Source organism: Camelus dromedarius, chromosome 21, assembly GCF_036321535.1.
Source record: "Camelus dromedarius isolate mCamDro1 chromosome 21, mCamDro1.pat, whole genome shotgun sequence".
NCBI lineage: Eukaryota > Metazoa > Chordata > Mammalia > Artiodactyla > Camelidae > Camelus > Camelus dromedarius.
The window spans coordinates 33888948-33910599 of record NC_087456.1 but is presented as its reverse complement, the minus strand read 5'-3'; the positions used below and the strand labels follow the sequence as shown (position 1 = coordinate 33910599).

Genomic DNA, 21652 nt, shown 5'->3' with positions numbered 1-21652 from the left:
TGTGAGCTTGCGATGGGTACGCGGGGGCACCAGTGCACACACTCCATAGGTACACGCACACACGCATACTCTTTTTATGTCTTCTTCCTCTTCTGTAACATTTCATTAAATCACATATTTTCTTAGCAGTCAGTCCTCAGCCCTTTCGTTTCACTTTATATTTTTCTCCTAGGACTGTATCACATATTTTAGCTATATTTTCTGTAATCCCCTAAACATTTCAGGGTAGTGCGGTATCTGTGTGTAGATGAGCTAAAATCCAGGCATGGCTGATAAGCATGTGAAGGATTCTCATCAGGGACCCGTTACCAGGTTACCACCAGTTTCAAGCATCAATATCTGTGTCATAAGTTTTACAAATTAACGTAAAGGGAATTAAAGATAGTTTTCAAGACGTGTAGTTGGCAAGAGAGTGTTGTTTCTGCCTCTGCATAACTGGATTGTAAGCATGCGATGCGCACAGCAGCCTAACCCTTTATGGAAGGGGTGCCTTAGGTCTGCAGACCCTTGCGGACTCGTTCCTACTCTGAGCATTTTGTGATCTGATTCCACAGGCTGGTTCACAGAACCTGCCCTTGGTACATGTTCAGATTTCCCTTGGGGTGAACCTTTTTGTCGGTGTATTTGTTGTTCTGCACAGAAGGACGCGAGAACAGCAACCCCTTGGATCTTACAGAACAGGGGTTAGCAAGTGTTTTGTGTGGCAGAATTTGATCTATGATTTGCTCTGACTGTCCTTGGCAGCAAGATTGTTAGGGCGGGGGGTCTGACACCCCAGCTTTTCATCTTTACTATGGAGGTTGCAAAAGTGCACCAGAAAGAATCCAATCATTGTGACCAGACTAGTGGCCTTAGGCCAGTTTCTATGGCTTTAACTGTGTTCTTTACAAGTTAGCTGTTTTTGTGACATTTTCTCTTAGATTCCTCAAACTAAATATGTCCAAAAGCAAATGTGTGCTGTGTATCCCCCCGCGGTCGTCCATCACTGAAATAGCAGCTAGTGTCCATGCTTTTGGGCAGCCCTGGAGAATAGAGTCATTCTTAACACCTCCTGTTCTGTTACACGATGCCCAGTAAAAATAGTCCCATGGGCTTTATCTCTTAAATGTCCTATAAGTCGTCTTCCCACTTCTGTTTCTCTCAGTCATCACCTCACTCATCTAAACTATCACAACATCTTTTTTTTAATATATTTTTATTGAAGTGTAGTCAGTTTACAATGTTGTGTTGACTTCTGGTATATAGCATAATGCTTCAGTCATACATGAATATACATATATTTGTTTTCATGTTCTTTTTCACCATAAGTTACTACAAGATATTGAATGTAGTTCCCTGTACTATGCACTATGAACTTGTTGTTTATCTATTTTATATGTATTAGTTAGTAGCTGCAAATCTCAAACTCCCAATTTATCCCTTCCCACTCCCTTCCTCCCCGGTAACTGTAAGTTTTAGTATGTGTGCTGACGAAGTGAGCACAGCATAAGTTTGTTTTCTATGTCTGTGGGTCTGTTTCTGTTTTGTAAAAAGTTCATTTGTCTTTTTTTTTTTTTTTTTTTGGATTCCACATATGAGCAATATCATATGATATTTTTCTTACTTTCTGGCTTATTTTACTTAGAATGATGATCTCCATGTCCATCCATGTTGCTGCAAATGGCATTATTTTATTCTTTTTTATGGCTGCGTGGTATTCCATCATATAAATATACCACAACTTCTTTATCCAGCCATCTGTTGATGGACATTTAGGTTGTTTCCATGTCTTGGCTATTGTAAATAGTGCTGCTGTGAACACTGGGGGGCATGTTATCTTTTTGAATTATATAACCTCTTGATAGCAACAGCCATGTAACTGGTTTACCTCTTTCCACTTTGGTTCCAACCAAACATTCATCTCATGGTGATCACAGTGACTTTTTGGAAATGTAAATGTGACTGTGTCACCACACACTTGCTTGATGCTTGTTTAAGATCTTCCATGTGTTGTGGGGTGAATACAGAACTCCTTCATATGTTGTAACTTTCCTGCGCCTTTATGGTTTCCCTCATCTTTCCATTCTCATCTCACAACCTTTATTTTTCCTCTGCTCAGAAGTCCTGCTTTTTTTTTTTTTTCCTACTTCCTCCATCAGACTAACCTCCCTCTTCCCTAGAATGCTCTACCTTCTCTGCCAGGTAAAGCTGACTCATCTTTTTTATGTTAATGTAAACATCACTTTTTCATTGAATCCTGATCCCTGATTAGATCAAATTCAATTATGACAGGAAATCCTAGCACTGGAGGACTCTCCTTTGTCTGTTTACGTCTATTTTCATCACTTTCTGTCTCTTCCACTGCACTTTAACCTCCATCAAGGAAGTTGTCAGTTTTTCTACACCTTTTCCTCCCCTAGTACCTAGTACTGTGCCCAACTTAGTAGCCCTCAATAAATAGAACAGATAAATGTGAAACCTTTTCAAAAGCGTATGACCTACAGCACGGCAAAAACAAAATTACAAGCACTTTATTGAAGCTTCGGGAGAGAAAAATCCTAAAAGTTCTCCAGAAAGCAAGTAGTAATGAGTAAGTTTTCTTTTATTGGTAAGAATGTAAGACGATTAAGTTTCACGTTGTCTTTACTGTCGTATCCATGGTTTTTTTTTTAATACGGAAGTAACTTAAATAGCTTTCTACTGGTGAGACGGGTCCCCATTTTTTCTAGTAAGGGTTTAATTTCTTAATATTTAGTCTTCTGAAATGGGAATGTCAAGGACATGATCCTGATTTTACTTGATTCTTGACCTCACCATGTTATTTATTCCTTTTGACTGTAATGATTTTTCTCCGAATTTTCACCAGTTTAATCCATTTGATCATCTGTTGCCTTGTTTGTCTATTTCCTTCACAGTTGATAGTAGAAAATACATTTTGCATTGACATGCAGTAGACATTTTAAAGTAAATGATTATGGATGACTATGAACACCCTCTCAGCATATAACCTGAGGAACGTAGAACGAAACACTGCATGTGACTGGAAGTTCCATCTTTCATGCCATGAATGGAAACCCCCCTCTTCCATCTGCGTGCAGTATATTAGAAATGGTCCATAGGCTGATGGGTCTATGAGTAATTGAGAGAGACTGTTCAGCATATGCTTTTATTTTGTTTAGGCCATTAACGATGAAAGGAGAGGAAATGGAATACACTGCACTTCAATGTAATTTTGTTAAAGGAAATATATTCTATAGGACTGGTAATGGACAGTGTGGAATCCCTTCAATTGAGGAATTTAATATCAAAAGAACACTTACCATTCTGTTGTGGTTGGTGTAGCGTGTGGTCTTAAATAATTTCTGGCTCTTACCCTGGTGATACTTCTTCACTAAGTGAGGGAAAGGAAAAAAAAAAGAGATTTAAAATACAAGAGTTAAGATGTTAGCTTTTCTAAATGGAGGTGTATTTAGCTAAAGAAATAAATACCTTAGTCTTTTTGTTTCTAAATTAATTAGAAATAAAATGTTTGGTATAATATGCATCATGGCTTCATGTATTTAGTGCAAAGTGGGTCTCATCCTTTTTTAATTAAGTGGTTATGAGTTTTGCCTGAGTGTTTGAATAGCTTCTTTAACTAAAATTATCCTTAGTAAGATTTAATGGTATTCCAGTGAACAAAAAAAGCAGAATTTAGAATTTTCTTACTGAGGTAAAATTTGAAGTCCTGCTTTCCACAGGACTCGCTCGCTTCTGGTGATCCACGTGTAAATAGCTGCGGTGCTTGTGCACGTGTTTGACCTACTCCCTTGGCTTCCCTGTGAGCAGGGACAGGACTCTTCTGTGCGTATCCAGCACTCGGCATGGCTGCCGTGGGCCCAGATTTATAAACTGTACTTTGTTAGATGTGCTCAAAGTTGAGATTTGTAGGAAGTCAGTAAAGAGCAAGGCATATTGATTCTTGTGTATCTATGGAAAGAATGAACGGAAGTTCAATCCAAAATGCCTATTTTTGGCTTTTTAAGTACTATTAAATTGAGAGTAAGGGCAGAGATGGAGCACTTCTAAAATGTCACATTTTAAAATTTTATCTTTTGATCTCCATTTAAAAAAATCCCCCAAACCAAAACAAAATGAAAAAACTTCAGAGACTGACAGTTCACTGTTAAATTTCTTCAAGCAGCAGTAAATCCAGTGTGGTGTAATTCAGGGCATGGGCAAAGGTACAAAGTTACCCAAACCATTTAATGATTAAGCTAAACAGTTATTCAGAAATACTCAAAGTGCAAGCCCTGGGCTGATGTTCTCATGTTTCAGCTCATAAAACCCTAATACTTCAAGATATTCTATCAAAGAGTAAGAACTTTGGCAGATGTTTGGTTAATCTTATGAAAATTATTCTACTCTTGGAGATTCGCAGTCAACAGTAACTCATTAAAGGAATCTGAAAAGTCTTTTGCTGAATAAAATATACTCAACTCAGAGTTGCCAGAGGTATCTGACTGCAGACCGCTGTATCTACTGCCAACTCGGCTTTTCAAGGAACGTGTGTTGGAGATAAAGAGCTACAGACCAAGATGTCTTTGAAAAAATAGTTACAAAAATCCTTGGCAAAATTCAAATCAAAAGTGCATTTACATTAAAAATGAAAGCAGAACAAACAAAATACCAAACAAGCAACAGGATTCATGCTAGATATTATTACTTCAAGAGTTGGAAGGACTGGAATGATTTTGATTTCTTATTTATATCTTTGTTATTTATCTTGTAATAGCCAGTGAGTGCATAGTGCTGTTTTTTGGAAGCAAAAATATTAGAACTGTACAAAAATGACCATCAAGTAAAGTTTACCCAAGGAGTGTAAGTATGGTTTATTCTAGGTGCATATTAATAAAATACTTGGACATAATATCTTACAGAAATGATAAATTCAACATATCCAAGAATAAAATAATTTACATCCCTTTCCACCTGCAAAATTTTTTCTAATATTTCTTCTTATGCCATTATTATTTATTGCCTTCATTACCTGGTATCTACAGGTCATGTTGAAAATCAACAAATATTGGTTGAAAACCAAAGAAAACATTGTATCTCTCATGAGCTGTATTTGTTTCATATGGTTCTCATCATGTAGTCAGTCTGTTACCCTTACTGATCGTGGAAGTGTTGGATGATTTGAAATCCCGAGGGCATTTCTCTGTTTCTGGTGCGTGTTGGTGGTGATCAAGTTCGGAGGAGGAATTTAAGGATACGTTTGAGTAGCTGGCATTTTTCCGTTAATTTGCATAGTTTACGTGCATGTTCACTTGATTTTTAAAAACTTGCCAAAGTCCATACTGTAAAATTCCTCAAGGATTTTTATTCTGTGACAGTGACCTGTAAAATAGACATGGTCACAGATGAGTATTCATATCAAACTAATTACGTTAAGGTGGGAACAGCTGTGTAAAATATTGCTGAAAGTCCAGTTTGAGCTCAGTGTTGTAAATATTGACCACGATTATGCAAAAACATAAATATGTGCATGGCAGGACTTCTCTGCTTCTTGAAATTCATAGCATTTCAAAAAATAGGTATATTTAATTTTCATAAGATAGAAAATCCATGTTATATAAAATTAAATACCTATTTAAATAATAGCAGTGGATATGAGTTATGGTGTAAAATATAAAAAAAGAAAATTCTATTGGGATTTTTACAAAAATATTTAATATTTAAATCTGAAAAGATCACACTGTGATGACCTACTTCGTAGTCACATATGTCAGTGAGCTCTGTAGGTAAGTACCTAGATAAGAACCTATATGATACACATATATGCAGCCTTTTATGTAATTGCAGTAGAAGTTCTCAGTGATAGGTAGTCCTCACTAGCCCATATAAACATTTTGGCCCAGAAACAGTGCTCAACCTTTTCCCCTCTTACTGCGTTGCCAAGAATTGGTTGCCACTTACCGTAAATGACAACGGTGAACCTGCCAAAGGTCAGTGAATATGGCATGGCTCTCTTTCTAAATAGTTAAAGATTATGGGTTTACCTTGCAAGTTGCCTAACTCTCCTTTCTGGAGCCCTCCACGCTTGCCCGTTTTCCCCCTTCCCTAGCAGTTGAGAGTTGCAGGAGAAAAGGTCGGACAGGATGACAGCTACTCATTAATCCATGGTGATTTTCCGCAGCTAACAACTATGTTAGCAAATCCAAAGCAAAGAGAGTGGACAGGCTGTTTTCTCATCCTCACCCTCTCTCCATGGTCCCCGACTCTACTGTTAATAGTACATTTGTTTTTGTCCAGTGGAGAACGAAGGCTTTGTAACACTTCTGTGTGGATATTTGACCCTTACGTTTGACCCATTTTTCTGCTTCTGTTTATTTTATTCTGTGACTGTGACATAAATGACACAATTATTGCGGAATTCCTTGAACGTTCTTATGTTGTCAGGCATTTCACTGAGCGTTAGCTCATTTAAATCTCATAATATCCAAATGAAGAAGTTAATATTATTACATTTACTTTTCAGTTCAGAAGCATGAAGTTCAAAAAACTTAAGTAGTTTCCTTAAGTTAGCATTAACCAAGTTATAAGTTAAATGTTTGATTATTAATTTTTGGTATGATTGCTGGTAGTAGTGTTATAAAGCTGGGGTCAAAATCATTCACTTCAGATTTTAGAAACTTTTTTTGTGTAGACGAAGGTGTCATATGCATATCTGCATCTCTAATACACAGCACATAAGTAAACCATCAACAAAGGATTGTCTGTGAATAAACGTGACTTAGCATTATGATATTAGGATGTCCTTTCCCCATTATGAAACGTGTAAGTAAAGTATTAGCACCTATTGGTTTATATAGGTCGTTTCTTTCTTATTTAAAATGTATAGGTATTTTTACTGTAAAGAATTTATAAGAAAATTATATTCATTTGCAACTTTCCATTTCATAGTTATTTACTGCAAATGAATCTGAGTAACTTGTATGCATATTAACTAAACAAAAAGCTAAATAGAACATGGTTAATACTGGTTTATTTTTATATATGAAATTGCAGTACACTGTTTAACTGCAAATGTTTAGGCGGGGAATACAGGCTAATAAACAAAAATTCGTTTGCAATGAGATACACACTAAAATCAAATATTTTAAATTAGCTTTTTTTCCCTTAAATATTACTGCCCAGTCCCAAGACAATATTAAATGTGATTACTAGAAAATTTAATGGTAACAGAGTGTTTACTAATATCTACCAGCTCTGATTTAAAAAAAAATCCTGTATTATTAAATTCTTCTGCTACTTTCAATTGAGGATATAATTTAAATAGTTTAACTTGGGCTTTGACTGACTAAAAAGATGTATCTCTTTTACAAGAAGACAGACTAGGATATTTTGATTATGAATGTGCCATATTTGAGCACGTTCTTAGATTTATATTATTAGAAAATCTGTGCCCATCATTAAAATCTCTTCTGGGTACAGACACAAAATAATAATTAACTGAAATTCATCAATTATGATCAGGGAGAAGAGGCAGTTTTCATTTAATAATGGCTCCAGAGACATCTGTGAAGGAAGTAAGATAACAATCTATATTAAAATGGATTATAATCATTGAATAGCCTCAAATCCTTATATAATACATTGAAGCATTCACAGTTCTAGGAAAAATAACTAACATATAAGTGAAATATTAATGTTTTTGCATCATGGGAATCAAAGATTTTTCAGTGCCAAAACTGTCTTAGCCTCAAGAATTGCATAATAAAGTAACAATAAACTGTCCATGTATCTACATATCCTGAAGATACACTCTTTCCATTCCTTCATGGAAGTAGCTGAATTGTTGTTTAGAAAGATGGTTTATATGCAGAATATAAAAATACCTGTATCTGAATGTTTGGCATAGAGCGGAGATACCCGCTTTCATGTTTCTTTACAACATCCCTACCTGTGTCACCTGTAGCCAGAATAGTACTGTGATAAGTTGGCAGATTCTCTTAACGTTCTCCACGTGTTGCTTATAAATACTCTGTAACTGGAATCAGGAAGTGATGCTGCGGCCATATCACGTGATGAGAGTAGCTGGGCTCTGCCTTTTTATTAAATTTCCCTAAGCATTAATAGTTGTTTCATTTTCTTATCATTTTAGGGGTTTTCATATCAGTTTAGAGAGCACTAAGGTATACCAAGTTGTTTAAGTATAAGGACTTAATAAATTAATTAATACATGTGTGAAAGGCTCACATGATTTTCTCAGGTCAAGTAAATGGCATTTTACGTAAGGATTATAAAAAATGATTGTAAGTATGGATTGAACTACAGCTATACCAAGGAAATTACATGCCTTGGGTTGTAATATGGTTTATTCAGCAGTATTTATTAAGATTTATATAGGTTGTGATGTGTTATCATTTACATGGTTTGGTAAATTGAAAAACATAGTCACAGTATTTTGTAGCTCCTCTCATGAAGAGATGGAGTCTACTTCCACACTCCTTCAACATGGTATGATCTTGTGACTTTCTTTGGCAAGTAGAATGGAGCAGATAAAAGCTAGTCTTAAGAGGACTTGCAGCTGCCATGCCTGCCCTGAGACGATAAGGAAGCTGGATGAGTTGATTGGAGGCTGGGAGGTCACTTGGAGAAAACCAAGGCACCACAGCCAACAATGGTCCCTGCCATAGAGTGCAGGAGTGAGGCCGTCTTGTACCCTGCATTCTGGCCCATCTCCAGCTGAACACAGCTGCCTGAGTGAGCCCAGAAAACCAGAGAAGCTTCCCATGCAACCCACAGAATCATGTGAGATGATACGTTGTTACTGTTTTAAGCCACTACGTTTGGGGGAGTTTGTTATGCAGTAATAAAAAAATTGCAACGTATGCATGGAATAATTTTTGGAGTTTATTTGTATGTACTATTTGAGTAGGGTTTAATTAGGTGTTTATTTGTTTATGTAGCAGTTAGTTACCAGGTAGTTGCTATGCGCTTTGTTTAAGTGTTGTAGGAAATAAAAATATAAATTAAATATAAATACTGTCATAGAGATTGATAATAGTTGAGTAGGGGTGAAAAATGTTGAACACTAAATATAGATACTTTTGTAAAGTGTAGCTATCTAAGACGTGAACTCATGCATACTCTAGAAATTCATCAGAAGCACTCTAACTTGGGGTTCAATGAAGGCTTCACGCAGGAGGTCATATTGGAGGTAGGGTTTCAAAAAATGGGAATTATTGTAGGAATTGGGGAAAGTGGGCTTTCAGTTGAAAAGATCAGATTGGGCAAAAAGTAGACATGGGGGTGGAGGTTCTATATTATGATAAGTAAACAGTCTAAATAGTAAGTAAAGTGGAGATAAATGAGAGGAAAGTGGGGAAAAAGAAAAAAAAAACAGATTTGATCCAGAGGCTGCATTCTGGTTAATTCTATATGCACCACGTATCTATTGCTGATAACAAACTACCCCCAAACCCAGAACTTTGTTGCGTCTCACAATTGTGTGACTGATGACTGGGGCAGTTTTTCTGTTGTTCTTGCCTGTGATTTCTGTTTTGGCTTCGGTCGTGTGACGGCCTCATTGGAACTGGAGAGTCCAAGATGGCGGCACTCGCAGGTCAGGCTGCTGCTGCTGGCTGGCAGCTGGGACGTCCTGGTTTTCTCTGCGTGGCCTCTCATCCTGCAGTAGATTGTCTGGGGCTGCTGCACAGCACAGTGGTCTCGGACTTCCAAAGAAGTGAGAACAAGAGCTTGATGGCCTCCTAAGGTCTAGACTTTGCAACCCACGTAACATCAGTTCGGCAATGTTCTGTTGGTCCAAACGGTCATTAGCCCAGTTCAAATTCAAGGACAAGGAGAAACAGACAGCACACCGCAGTGGGAAGGACAGCTGTGTCATGTTGCAAGGGAGGCTGGACATGAGGAGACTTGACGTGCTGGCAGCTGTTACAACAATCTGTCACACCATGAACTAGAAAGCTCCTCAACAGTGAGAATGCAGTTGTTCTTTTAAACCTGAGATTGATATATCCAAGCTGTGTTTAAAGACTATGAATATGGCCCTTATGAGTGGGTTACATTGAAAGGATAGACTGAAGATCAGGCAGCGAAATAGGAGACTGTTTTGGTAGTTCAGGTCAAGATAATACATGTCTGAATTCGGAAATAATCATTTTCAGTCCTTAAAAATAAATAAATTATCTTTTTTTTTCCTCATTCTATTTTCTACGGAAGAGTGGAAGTTACTCGAAGTTGTTTACATTCTCGGATGTAAATTATTTTAAATAAAATAAACAAAGCTTATTCCACAGAAATGTCCATGTTGTCAAACAATTGTTCTCTTTGTTTGTATGAAGGCTCCTCCTGAACAGCCTTGGAATTAGCTTGGCTGTTATATTGCGTGGGGGCAGCTGAGCAAATACGCTAACATAAGGCAACCCATATGACCTGTCGGCTCACACAGAATTCCTCAACCTAGAACGAGGCAGTTGTGCTGAATTGTTCTGGAGACGTGGAGTTAACAAAACGGAAAAAGAAAAAAGAAAAAAAAAGAAGTATCTGCCTCTGAAGCTAAAGGATGACAAATACCCAGCTGTATCTCTTCTGTCCCCTGGTTCATCTACCTGTGTGCCTGCCCGTCTACCTGACTATCCAGTGGCTTACCCTCTACCTTAAGAAAAAGATTTAAGATAACTGAATATTTATGAGATGTAACTTAGGCAACTATGTAGATATCTTAAAGGCTAGAAAAGGAATTTCTAGAATTTAAACATTAAATGGCACTTTTTCTCGATCTGCATAATCAAGCGATGTCTGCTTGTTCTGCATAGAAGCTGGAAGGAGGACTCAGATATTCAGAAGCCTACAGCGATTTTTTTTGACAGCTTTATAGAGGTGTAATTTACATACCATAAAATTCACTCATGATACGTGTAAAACTCAATCGTTTAAATATATTTTCAGAGCTCTGCAATAATCACCACGACCCAATTTTAGAACATTTCCATCACGTGTTCCCGCCATCAATCCCAAGCAACCGCTAATATGCTGTCTCTTATCTGGACATTTCAAATAAATAGAATCCTACACTATGTAGTCTTTGACATCTGGCTTCTTTCATTCAGCATCTTTTTGTAGCTTATGTATAGTGTAATGTGCATCAGGACTAGGATCCTTTCTGTGGCTGACTTTTTGTGTTGCAAATCTCATCTCCCTCCAATCTGGCATAGCCTTGCTTTTTTTTTTTTTTTTTTTTTAAGCTAGTAGCAGTGCTATTTCTAATGCTGTTTTAACAATTCTACTTTGGGAACATCTTGTAACAATTTCTGTGCTGCTCCCTTGCTTTCATACCGTCAGTTGCTTTGTACAGATAACTGATCTACTAAAGAACTCCCTATGAGGGTCGCCGGGCAATAATTAACTCCTTAAACCTTTCCTAAATACAGGTGGCCCTATTTATCCACAGCTTCCACTTTTGTAGATTCAACCAATCACAGATCGAAAATATTTGGGAAAAAATTTTCCAGAAAGTTCCAAAAGACAAAACGTGAATTTGCTGCATACGAGCAACTATTTATGTAGCATTTGCATTTTATTTACAACATTTACATAGTACTTAAATTGTATTAGGTACTGTAAGTAATCTAGAGATGATTTAAAGTATACAAGGGGGAGGGTATAGCTCAAGTGGTAGAGTGCATGTAGGTTCAATCCCCAGTACCTCCTCTAAAAAAGTAAACCTAGTTGCCTCACCATTCACAAAAAATAAAATAAAATAAAAAGTATACGGGGGGAAGTGCATATGTTATATGGAAATACTGTGCCATTTTATGTAAAGGACTTGAGCATCCGCAGATTTTGGTACCCATGGGGGTCCTGGAACCAATCCCCTGTGGATACTGAGGGATGTCGGTGCACACACACGAAACATATACACATGTATATGCCATGTGTATATAGTTAAAAATATCTCTTTGATAAAAAAAAGACTATTGACTATCGCTATTGTGACAGGGAATCAGCAGCTTCTCTGGTCTCTATGTTTCCTTGACATGCATTCAAAAAGTTTGTGTAAGTCACACATGAAATTCAGTCTATTCATTTTACATGCTGTTCAAACTTACTTTGTGATCTTTCAGCTATAGTTTTTGGCTGCTAATCAAAATAAGACTGTATCTGTTTGATGTCGGAAAAAAACTTTAAAAAATTACAGTATCCCAAACAATATCGTGCAATGTAAGACCCCAGCTGCTGAGTGGCTTTATGAAAGGTGCTTTGGCTTGCAGAAGAGTGTTGATGAGAAGAAATGTGCCCAATTTGAAGTTTTTATTTGTAATGTACGTTTGTTTCTTTAGCATTTGTGGAATCCAGCACCTGGAACGAATAGGAAAGAAGCTGAATCTCTTTGACTCCCTGTACTTCTGCATTGTGACATTTTCTACTGTGGGCTTTGGGGACGTCACTCCGGAAACATGGTCCTCCAAGCTTTTTGTTGTTGCCATGATCTGTGTTGCTCTTGTGGTCCTACCTATACAGGTAAACACGAGCATGTTCAATTTTATAAAGACGTGTAAAGTTTTATGAAATCAAACCTTCCACATTTAATTAAAAAATACAGAGTGGCTGATTAATCTAACAGTAATATATTCACATGTGCTATTATTCCATCTAGTCGGTTAATTAAAATTTTCTTAGAAATGGCTCTTGATATTATATTAGAAACACTGAGTTTTTTTTTCCTCCAGTCACCATTGATAGCTCACATTTTATTTCAATCCTTTAAGATGCATTCTTTCAAATACAGAGTGTGTAACTATGTTAATTCCAGGACTGTAGGACAGTATAGTTTTTAATTATAGAATGATAGCTCAAGGAAATAAACTTGTGAAGAGTTGATTTCTCTTGATTCTTGAAAATAAATCTAAAAGCCATATGTTGTAATGAATAAAAATTGATTGCATATGTTGGACAACTAAAACAAAATCTGAAGATGAAACGTTGCTACTATGCAGCATTTTGGAGAATGGATAAGGACACAGTAGAGGGATATAAAATGAGACTAAAGTTACATAGAGGCAACCTTCAGCTTTTTTCTACCATGAACTCTGGGTGTCCATGGGAGGGCGGGTCAGAAACAGGATATGGCCAATACAAATCAAACTTGTGTATTTCACTGTACGGCCATTGGCCACAGTGTGTCTAAATACACTTTACGCAGGGATAAAAATGATCTTCCTGCCCCTGACCAACCATGCAATGTCATCCTTAATGACACCCCTCCCCTATACCCTCTACCTCCCTTACGTACCAGCTACTATATACCCAGAATGTGGCCTTGCGTGTCTGGTAAGGGTGTCCCCCACTTGCATGAGATGTAGGCTGAAGTTGACAGAAGAATGTGGGAGAAATTCCAGTGATTCTTTTCTCTTTGACTCAGTGCATAATGTACATAGCTCCATATTCTACTGGACTTAACGCAGAGACATAAACCTTACTGCCCAGTTACGATTCCATAGGAAAATCATATTGATATGTTTCCTTAAAGACCTGAAGGCCGTGGGAGGCATTAGCAGGCTCTACAGCAATCCTACAAAAAGTCTCTTGTTGAACGGAACAGTGATCATTTGAAATGCAAAGAGTTTCGTCTAAGAAATTGAGCATGCGTAGTAAACAATAGATGCGTTGCATTGATTTTTATTTTCATGTCCAGTGTTTTTCACTCACATGTGGAAAATGCATTACAGTTTGAACAGCTGGCCTATTTGTGGATGGAGAGACAAAAGTCAGGTGGAAACTACAGTAGACACAGAGCTCAAACGGAAAAGCATGTTGTTCTGTGTGTCAGCTCACTGAAGATTGATTTGCTCATGGACTTCTTAAATGAATTCTACGCTCATCCAAGACTGCAGGTACCTTTAAATGGGTCATACCTGCTAACATATTGTCAAAGTCACTGATGGTGCCGCCTGTGTTCTGAAGGGTTTTTATTTACGCACTCAAATTTAGAAAGAGTAAATGAAGAATGACAGATAGAACAAGGCACATAGGACAAATGCTCAAGGGAAACACAGTATTTTAAGTTTCCTTCTGTATCTATACTGAAAGACAGATGGAACTACATTTCTGCTACAAAGACAGGTTTTCTTTGAATTAAAACGATTGCTTTTTTTTTCCTCCCTTGGGTAATGCATAAACGATATTTCTATGAAACAGTCAAATTTAACATAAAATATAATAAAACAATGAAAAATTCATCTCAATATCATCTGCTCACTTGGATATTTCAGAGTTTTGTCAAGTGATGCTGATGAAAGTGTGGAATCTGGAAGTTCCATTCTTTTCCTTTTGTTTCCTGGAACGTAACTAGGTCTAATTTACAGTGTTAATGCAGGAACATAATTTGGACAATAACTAGCTGAATTGAGATCGTTAATTCAGAAAAATCTCTTTTTCTGTGTATGCAGAAAAAGCCCCCAGGCGCTTCTTGCCCTTGCCACGGCGCCGCGCCGGGGCAGATGCAGGTGACCTCCTTTCCTGCCTAATGCACTTAGCGCAGCACAGACGGCAAAGAGCTACCTGAGTTTCTTGTATTTCCTCGAGAAATCTGTGTCAACAGGCTGGACAATCCTGAGGTCAAGACAGTACTAAGTACATCTAATTATCTCTCACTCACATAAAGAGAATTTTTTCCATGAATATTTTAGAGCACTTTTTAAATACTGTTTTTTGGATTTAAAAATATCTAAGTGGGGGGAGGGTATAGCTCGGTGGTAGAGTGCATGCCTAGCATGCATGAGGTCCTGGGTTCAATTCCCAGTACCTCTACTAAATAAATAAATCTAATTACCTCCCTTCATTAAAAAAATTTAAAAAAAAATAAAAAAAATCGAAGTGATACTTATGTAATGCATTCTTTTGTTTTTGTATAAATCAGTTTGCATGTTTTGGAGGAACTACATATTTATTTGTTGGGTATGTTATTATTAATATTAAATAATTTTGGATGCTTGTTATAACCCACAAAGGAACTCTATTTTGGGGAAAATTTGATCCCCCCAAATTTTGATCCCTAGTGATTTATTTTGTCTAACATTAATATGGAGAATTCTTCAAAGTCCAGCAATTGTCACTGGATGTATTTTAGACTGATAAAGTGGTGACTGTTATCAGATCATTTGAATTCCTGTAGATCAGTTGTTTTATACCATTTTGTCACTAAGAGTAACTTTGTATTTTCCCCCAAGGACCATTATTTTGAACTATTTTGATCTCAAACATTTTTGTATGCTTTGTCTGTATTTTCAATAGGTTTGTGAGTCATTTTCTATTCAGATATTCATCAGAAATGTTTCCACTGTGATCAGTTTACAATAATATACATCACCATCAGAGTTTTTATTCTAAAAGTAACAATCTGATGTATGAATGGATCCTTCAGCACTTCTGCCTGGAATGCAATTTATACTTTAGAATCAGCCTGAAATCATAACTGAAAACTTCACAGGCTGGAAACGTGTGCTGAGTCTAAGTGCTGATTGCCTCCTCTTCATGGTACTAACAAGATTGAAGAATTCCAGCCTGAGTCCATTGCTTGTGAGATTTTTACATGTCTTTTATGCTTATTGCAGTGGCGTGGTATTTAACATATGCCCAGGTTTTAAATGCCAACTTTTATTTGTTAGCAGGAGTTCATTTCTATTTTATCTTATTTCAAGATGTTCTTAGATACTCTCTTTGCCTACCTGGTGTAAAACGAAGCATTATTGTTTCTACCCCTTGGCTCACTGTGTTTGGAATAGGATTATTATGTGGTGATTCTGTGTCCTACTGAGATGGATGTGCAGGTTCGGAGAGTACTTCAGATTCCAATGTGGTCGCAAAGAGTTATCTACCTTCAAGGTTCAGCCCTGAAAGATCAGGATCTTTTGAGAGCAAAGTAAGTAGCTCTGTCTTCCATCTTGCAGTGTTTTCATATTTTTTCTCTCTTCCAAATCATAGCAATTTTCAGTGTTGCAGGATGTGTTTCAGTATTTTTGAATACGAACTTGTGCGTTAGCCCCACTGCCGATTAAATTGAAAGGTTAAAAATAGGAAATCAGCATATCTGCTCCTCGTTCTCCATGCCTGGTGTAATGATTCCAAGCTATTGGGGGTGAGCTGAGCTATCCAGTCTCACTGCCAGAGTCGTCTCCAAGTCCCTGGATACTGTGTATATTCTGCAAATAAAAATCTTGGGCTGAACGTTATATGAAATGCCATAGCAGTTTGAATCAGGGTTTACATTTTAAAGAGTTCATATTGTGCACTGGGCAGGTAACATTTGTGTTGCATGGCGTCTGAGATGAAAGACTCTCTGGGGGCTGGAGGTCTTGGAAAGGGCTCAGAGGTCTCAGTTGCTCTCTTCTTGTGGCACAGGTGCCAGCCCACCCAGCCTAAAGGTGGCATAGTCTTACACGTTTGTCACAGGTCAACGGGGGCCCCTCCACAGGAGCCGAGCGAGAGTGTGGCTGGTTAGACTGTAGACACGAGGGAATCGGGGCGTCTGCAAAACAACACCCTTAGTTTCAGAAGCCAGACGAGATCCCTAGCGGAGGTGGCCTCGCTCGATGTTTTCTTTTGCTTTTCAAGTTTTAAACATGCCTTCGTGTTTATCCTTGAGTTGTCCCACACACTCTTTTAGATGTAAAGGTCTCTTCCATGAATTTCCTAGCACAAGTGTTTTATCTTCGTCATTGTTTTGCTTTTTTCCAGATGGCCTGAGTACGTGAGTTAGTGTGCGCCCGGGTGCATGTTCTCTGTGTTTGTGTTTGTGTGTATGTGGGGGAGGAAACGAACGGAAGAAAATTCCCAAACTCCTTTTGCTGCTTAATCCTGCAAAAGATGACTAGATAGACCATGACAGAAAAGTTGACATTACTTTTGATTTACGTAATAGGTCAATTTAACTGCGATTTTAAAAATAACTTAATAACCTCCGAAACAAAAAATTCAGTAGCAGTTATCAGAATATAATGAATAGCACATAACTGGAAAGTGAGAGGTCTTTGAGAGACTGTTAGTGTTCGTGGTGGATTAACGCTTCCCGTGTGCTCAGTGTGCCCGTCACAGTGCTGTAGTGGGTCACGTTCTCCCGGGGCCACACGCCAAACACAGCGCTGGGTGTCTGCTAGCTGCTTGACATCCGTCCTCATTACTTGGGACCTGGAAAGAAATAGTTGCATGGACACTAATATAATTTGGATCTTTATTTTCATCTGCATAGATAATCAGTATGCTTAATTTATTGTAATGAGTCGAGTTCTTCACAGGATAAGAATGGGTGGTGCTCATATTATGCTCAACATGAGTTTGTGTGATAAATGAAGGCTTTTGACTACCTAATAAATTAACCTAAGCTATTAAGATTTAGCCATTCGTATCTTAGCTAGTTACTGCCTAGGATTAGCACAACTTGTTTAGTGTGAATAGTATTAATAATGGTTTCTTAGCAAAATCAGTCACATTTACAAGAAGCATTCCTCCGAAGGAATGAAACAGGAGAGTGTGGATAATTAAGAGGTCATAGGGTCGTAGAGGTCGTAATTCTCAAAAAGCTGGGTTAAAAAAGAGGGTAGAGGCACAGAGTATCCATTTTTATGTTCATTTCTTATCCTAATATCACATAAAGATTTGGGACTTACCGTTAACAAATACATTCTTCAACACACTTCCCCACACAAGAAACAGGGAGTAGCTTTCTCCAGGCCAGTTCCAAAGGTCCGTTGCATGAGTTCTGAAATACTCTGTTGAAGATGATGTGTAGAAAATGTTGTACAATGTTCATATTATCTTAATAACCGTGGCTGCTTCACATTTTCCCAGAACTGTTTGGTTTGGTCTAATTCCAAGGACTTTCATCTTTTTTCTCCATAGAAAATATTTTGGAGAAAAATTTCTCTTATCAGGATGAACCAGAAAGATAAATAATGTCTCCTTTTGAAAACAGACAGTTCTGTGTTTTTAGAACACTATTTATCAAGCACTGAAACGGGCTTACTGTTTAGTACATTGAAGAAATGTAGAACTTTAGCATGAAGGGCAGGGGTTTGGAGCAAGAGGACGATTCATCTCTAGGAAATATAAATGTACTGAGCAACTTTGTTTCCTCTCTTTTACTTTTATTGAGGCCTTGCAGCCAAAACGCAGTCAGTCAAAACGAAAGGCTAATACAGCTCCCTTCATTTACACAAACCACATATACGAAAAAAATACATATTTTATGATAAAAGAGAAAATAAAACTTGGCTTTTTCAACTCCTATCATTATAAACTGTTGAGTTCTATCACCAGTTCAACAAGTTATTTTGTTCAGAGTCAAATACAGCCATGATCTGCTAGAAATCCAGCCTTCACTCAAGATTAAGGCTGTTCGTGGTTTACGTGTACCTTGCATGCGCTGGGCTACGCACTGGCATCCTGTGTTTCAGATGATGCGAGCCGTGCCAGTGTGCCATGATTCTGTTTTCTCATCTGCTTTTAGGATGGACGATGCCGAGGCCTGTTTCATTCTGAGCAGCCGCTGTGAAGTAGACAGGACGTCATCTGTAAGTTTCTAAAAGCTCTTTTAGGAAATTGTGCTTTTCTTCTTAGATTTCTTTTTCTTTTCTTTTTTTTTTTTTTTTTTTGTTAGTTTGCCAACATTCAATATTAGTGACCTGAAAATTTTACTAAAGGGAAGCAAGTGTCTCAGTTGTCTTACTGTAATAGAAGAATAGTTCCATCGCTGACCGTGTGCACAAAAGTCTTCTTGAAGTAGTTTCTACTAATCCTTGGGGTTTCTGTTGATCAAAATGAAATGAGTCATGTATAGACAGAACTCGATCATTTTTAATTAAATATATCCTATGCTATGTAATTTTGTTAGAATGATCTCAGTTTCCGCAACTCAAAAACAAGGCAGATGGACCAGGCAGTTTGCATCAATCGGTTGGAGAGTTTCTAAGAATAAAATGTGCATTTGGGAAAGTTCTATTCAGGATATACGGGGTGAGGCTTGACAGTCTGTGTATTTTTGAAAGCTCCCCAGGTGATGTGGAAGCTGCTCCTACTTTGGCCATCTTTCACTTATCTGCTCTCCGTGATGTACTTTTTAGGTCTAAAGTTCTATAAACTTGCAATTAAATTAAATGGTATAATTTACCAAATTATGCCTTCTCCTTTTTAAACTGCATTTTCATTTTATTGCTTTTTAAAAAGTACTTTACTATTTTACATTGAATATGTACTATTAACGCCTGTGTTTCTAAGCCAGTGAGTCAGTCCATCTCTGGTCATACGTGTGGTGCACAGATGAGAACCTTTGTGGCTTCTGAGGTGACTGGGGAAAGGGAGAGTATGTATGGGTCTCTTAGGGATGTGATTGGCACTTTTCTGGGGCATTTAATAAGCATTCTCTATTACCTTCCTTTAGGACTGCAAGTTCTGAATGTGGCAGGCTTTGTGTTGTCCTTGCTCAAATTTACCTAAACTTTTTACTCACTTTTAAACCCACTTACTCATCCTTCATTTGAAAGGGGCTGTTATGGGTTGAGTGGTGTTCCTCAAGATCTCCTATGCTGAAGTCCAAACGTCCAGTACCTCATCATGTGTACTTTCTTGGCAATAAGGTCTTAACAGAGATAATCAAGTTATACTGAGTTTATTAGAGTAGACCTTAATCCCATATGAGTAGTGTCCTTGTAAAATGGGGAAATTTGGTGACAGTCAAATAACAGAGAGGATGGCATGTGTACATTGGGACCGTCTTCCTTAAACAAGGAGAGGGGCCAGGAACGCATCCTTCCCTCACAGCCCTTAGAAGGAACTAGCCTTACAACACCTTGATTTTAGACTTCTGGCCTCCAGGACATTGAGACAATAAATTTCCATTAAGCCACCCAGTTTAGGGTACTTTCAACAAACAGATTCAAGGGCAGAGACCAAACCAGTGATTGCAAAATTTGTAATATATCTCTCTTTAAAATATGTGTGTTTTCAAATTCATGTGTTCCCTCTTGCACAACCACTGTCTTAATTCAGAGCAGACTTTCCTCAGTCCACTGAAGAACTGTTTCAACTGAGCCGGCACGTTAGGTGCTCCAAACATATTCCCAGAGTCAGTGAACTTGAACGGAACATCTTCTACCTTATGTTTCTGTAATTATTTAACTTTTGCAATTGTGAATCTTGTGTCCCTCAAGTGGTAACTTGGTTTCCAGATACTTGCAGTCCTCCGGTGTCTATGTAAGGGGTGGGAGGTGTAAACATTAGGAAATAAACACACAATATCTTTTAGAGTACCTTTTACAATGTGAACATATGAGCTTTCAGTTAAACAAATGCATTCCATTTCCTCCTGACGCTCTACTAGATGGACAGGAAATGAATAAAAGACTTCACTCCTGAGGGCACAGGAGATGGCAGATGAGATGACGCTAATACAAGTTTGGAAGCTGGAAAGCAGATGCATAATAAATCTCCTATTTTTAGTAATTTAGTAATTGAGAAGATGAGAAGAGTGTACATATATAAAACCAGAATAATAGGCTATAGAACAAAACAAAAAAAACAAGAAAGAGTCAGTGAACCGAAAGGAGCTCTGAAAATTAAATACAGGGTAACAAATGTAAAATTAAATATAAGGTTTAGAAGATAAATCTAAGGACGTTGAAAGAATGCAGAATAATAAAATGACCAATAAAACTAAATAATAGAAATAGGGAGTCAAAACATGAGAAAATTGAAGGGGTTATTCAGGAAGAAACAATATCCATATAGTAAGAATTTAAGGAAGGGGATCTGGAAAATGATGGGAGAAATTATTACCAGAGATATGATGCAATCAGATCTCTCAGCCTAAAAATTGTCAAAGTGTGAAGGCCCACTTATGACAGGATAATGACTCAAAAAGACCTACTGTTTGAGAGACTGGGATAAGATGAAGAAAGACAAAGAAAAGAATGAAATGAAGAGAAGGTAAAGTAGAAGAAGAAAACATTCATAACCAAGGATGGAGGATGAGGTTTTCGGACTTAGCAGTAAAACCCGAAGGCAGTGGGTCAGTGCTTTCAAGATTCTGAGGGGAAATGCTTTTCCACTTGGAATTCTGTATCCTGGCAAAATTTGTCAAGTGGGAAGATAGACATTTACAGATATTAAAGACGTTCAGAGACACACCGTTCTCAGGAAGCTGCTGGGAGGTGCTTTTCATCAAAACCAGGGGGTGGGTGAAGACAGCTCAGGGGAGGCAGTGGGGGTTCCCGGGTCTGGATCAAAGCAGGTTCCAGGACAACAGCTGAGCGAAGACTCTGAGTGCCAGAAGGCAGGGCCGCTTCTGGAGAAAGATGGGATCAGTGTCTGATGTGGTCGAAAGTAAGGAGAACCAGCTGCCACCTCTGGGCAGAGGGGGGCTGCACTGTGTCCCCTTCGGACTCACTGAAGCCCCGTCTCCCCACCCCCACCCTAGGTCATAGCTCGGAATGCGACTGTATCTGAAGATAGGGCCTTTAGAACAGTAACTAAGTTAACACGAGGTCATTAGGGTGGGCCCTAGTTCAGTCTGACTGGCTTCCTTATAGGGAGAGGCGATTAGGGTGCCAGAGAGACACCAGGGGTGTGTGTGAGCCGCCAATAGGCAGCGTCCGCAAGCCAAGGGGAGAGGGAG

The 21652-nt window shown here is 38.1% G+C and overlaps 1 protein-coding gene across 1 annotated transcript in view; it reads left to right on the top strand.

Moving 5' to 3' along the window:
- Positions 1-21652, top strand: part of KCNT2 (potassium sodium-activated channel subfamily T member 2) — a 172798-nt gene that overhangs the window by 18732 nt on the left and 132414 nt on the right. Inside the window, exons 3-6 of the mRNA XM_031438358.2 lie at positions 12327-12507; positions 13716-13880; positions 15771-15907; positions 18491-18554. Of these exons, the coding sequence (XP_031294218.1) occupies positions 12327-12507; positions 13716-13880; positions 15771-15907; positions 18491-18554 (547 nt within the window). The remainder of the gene's footprint in view (positions 1-12326; positions 12508-13715; positions 13881-15770; positions 15908-18490; positions 18555-21652) is intronic.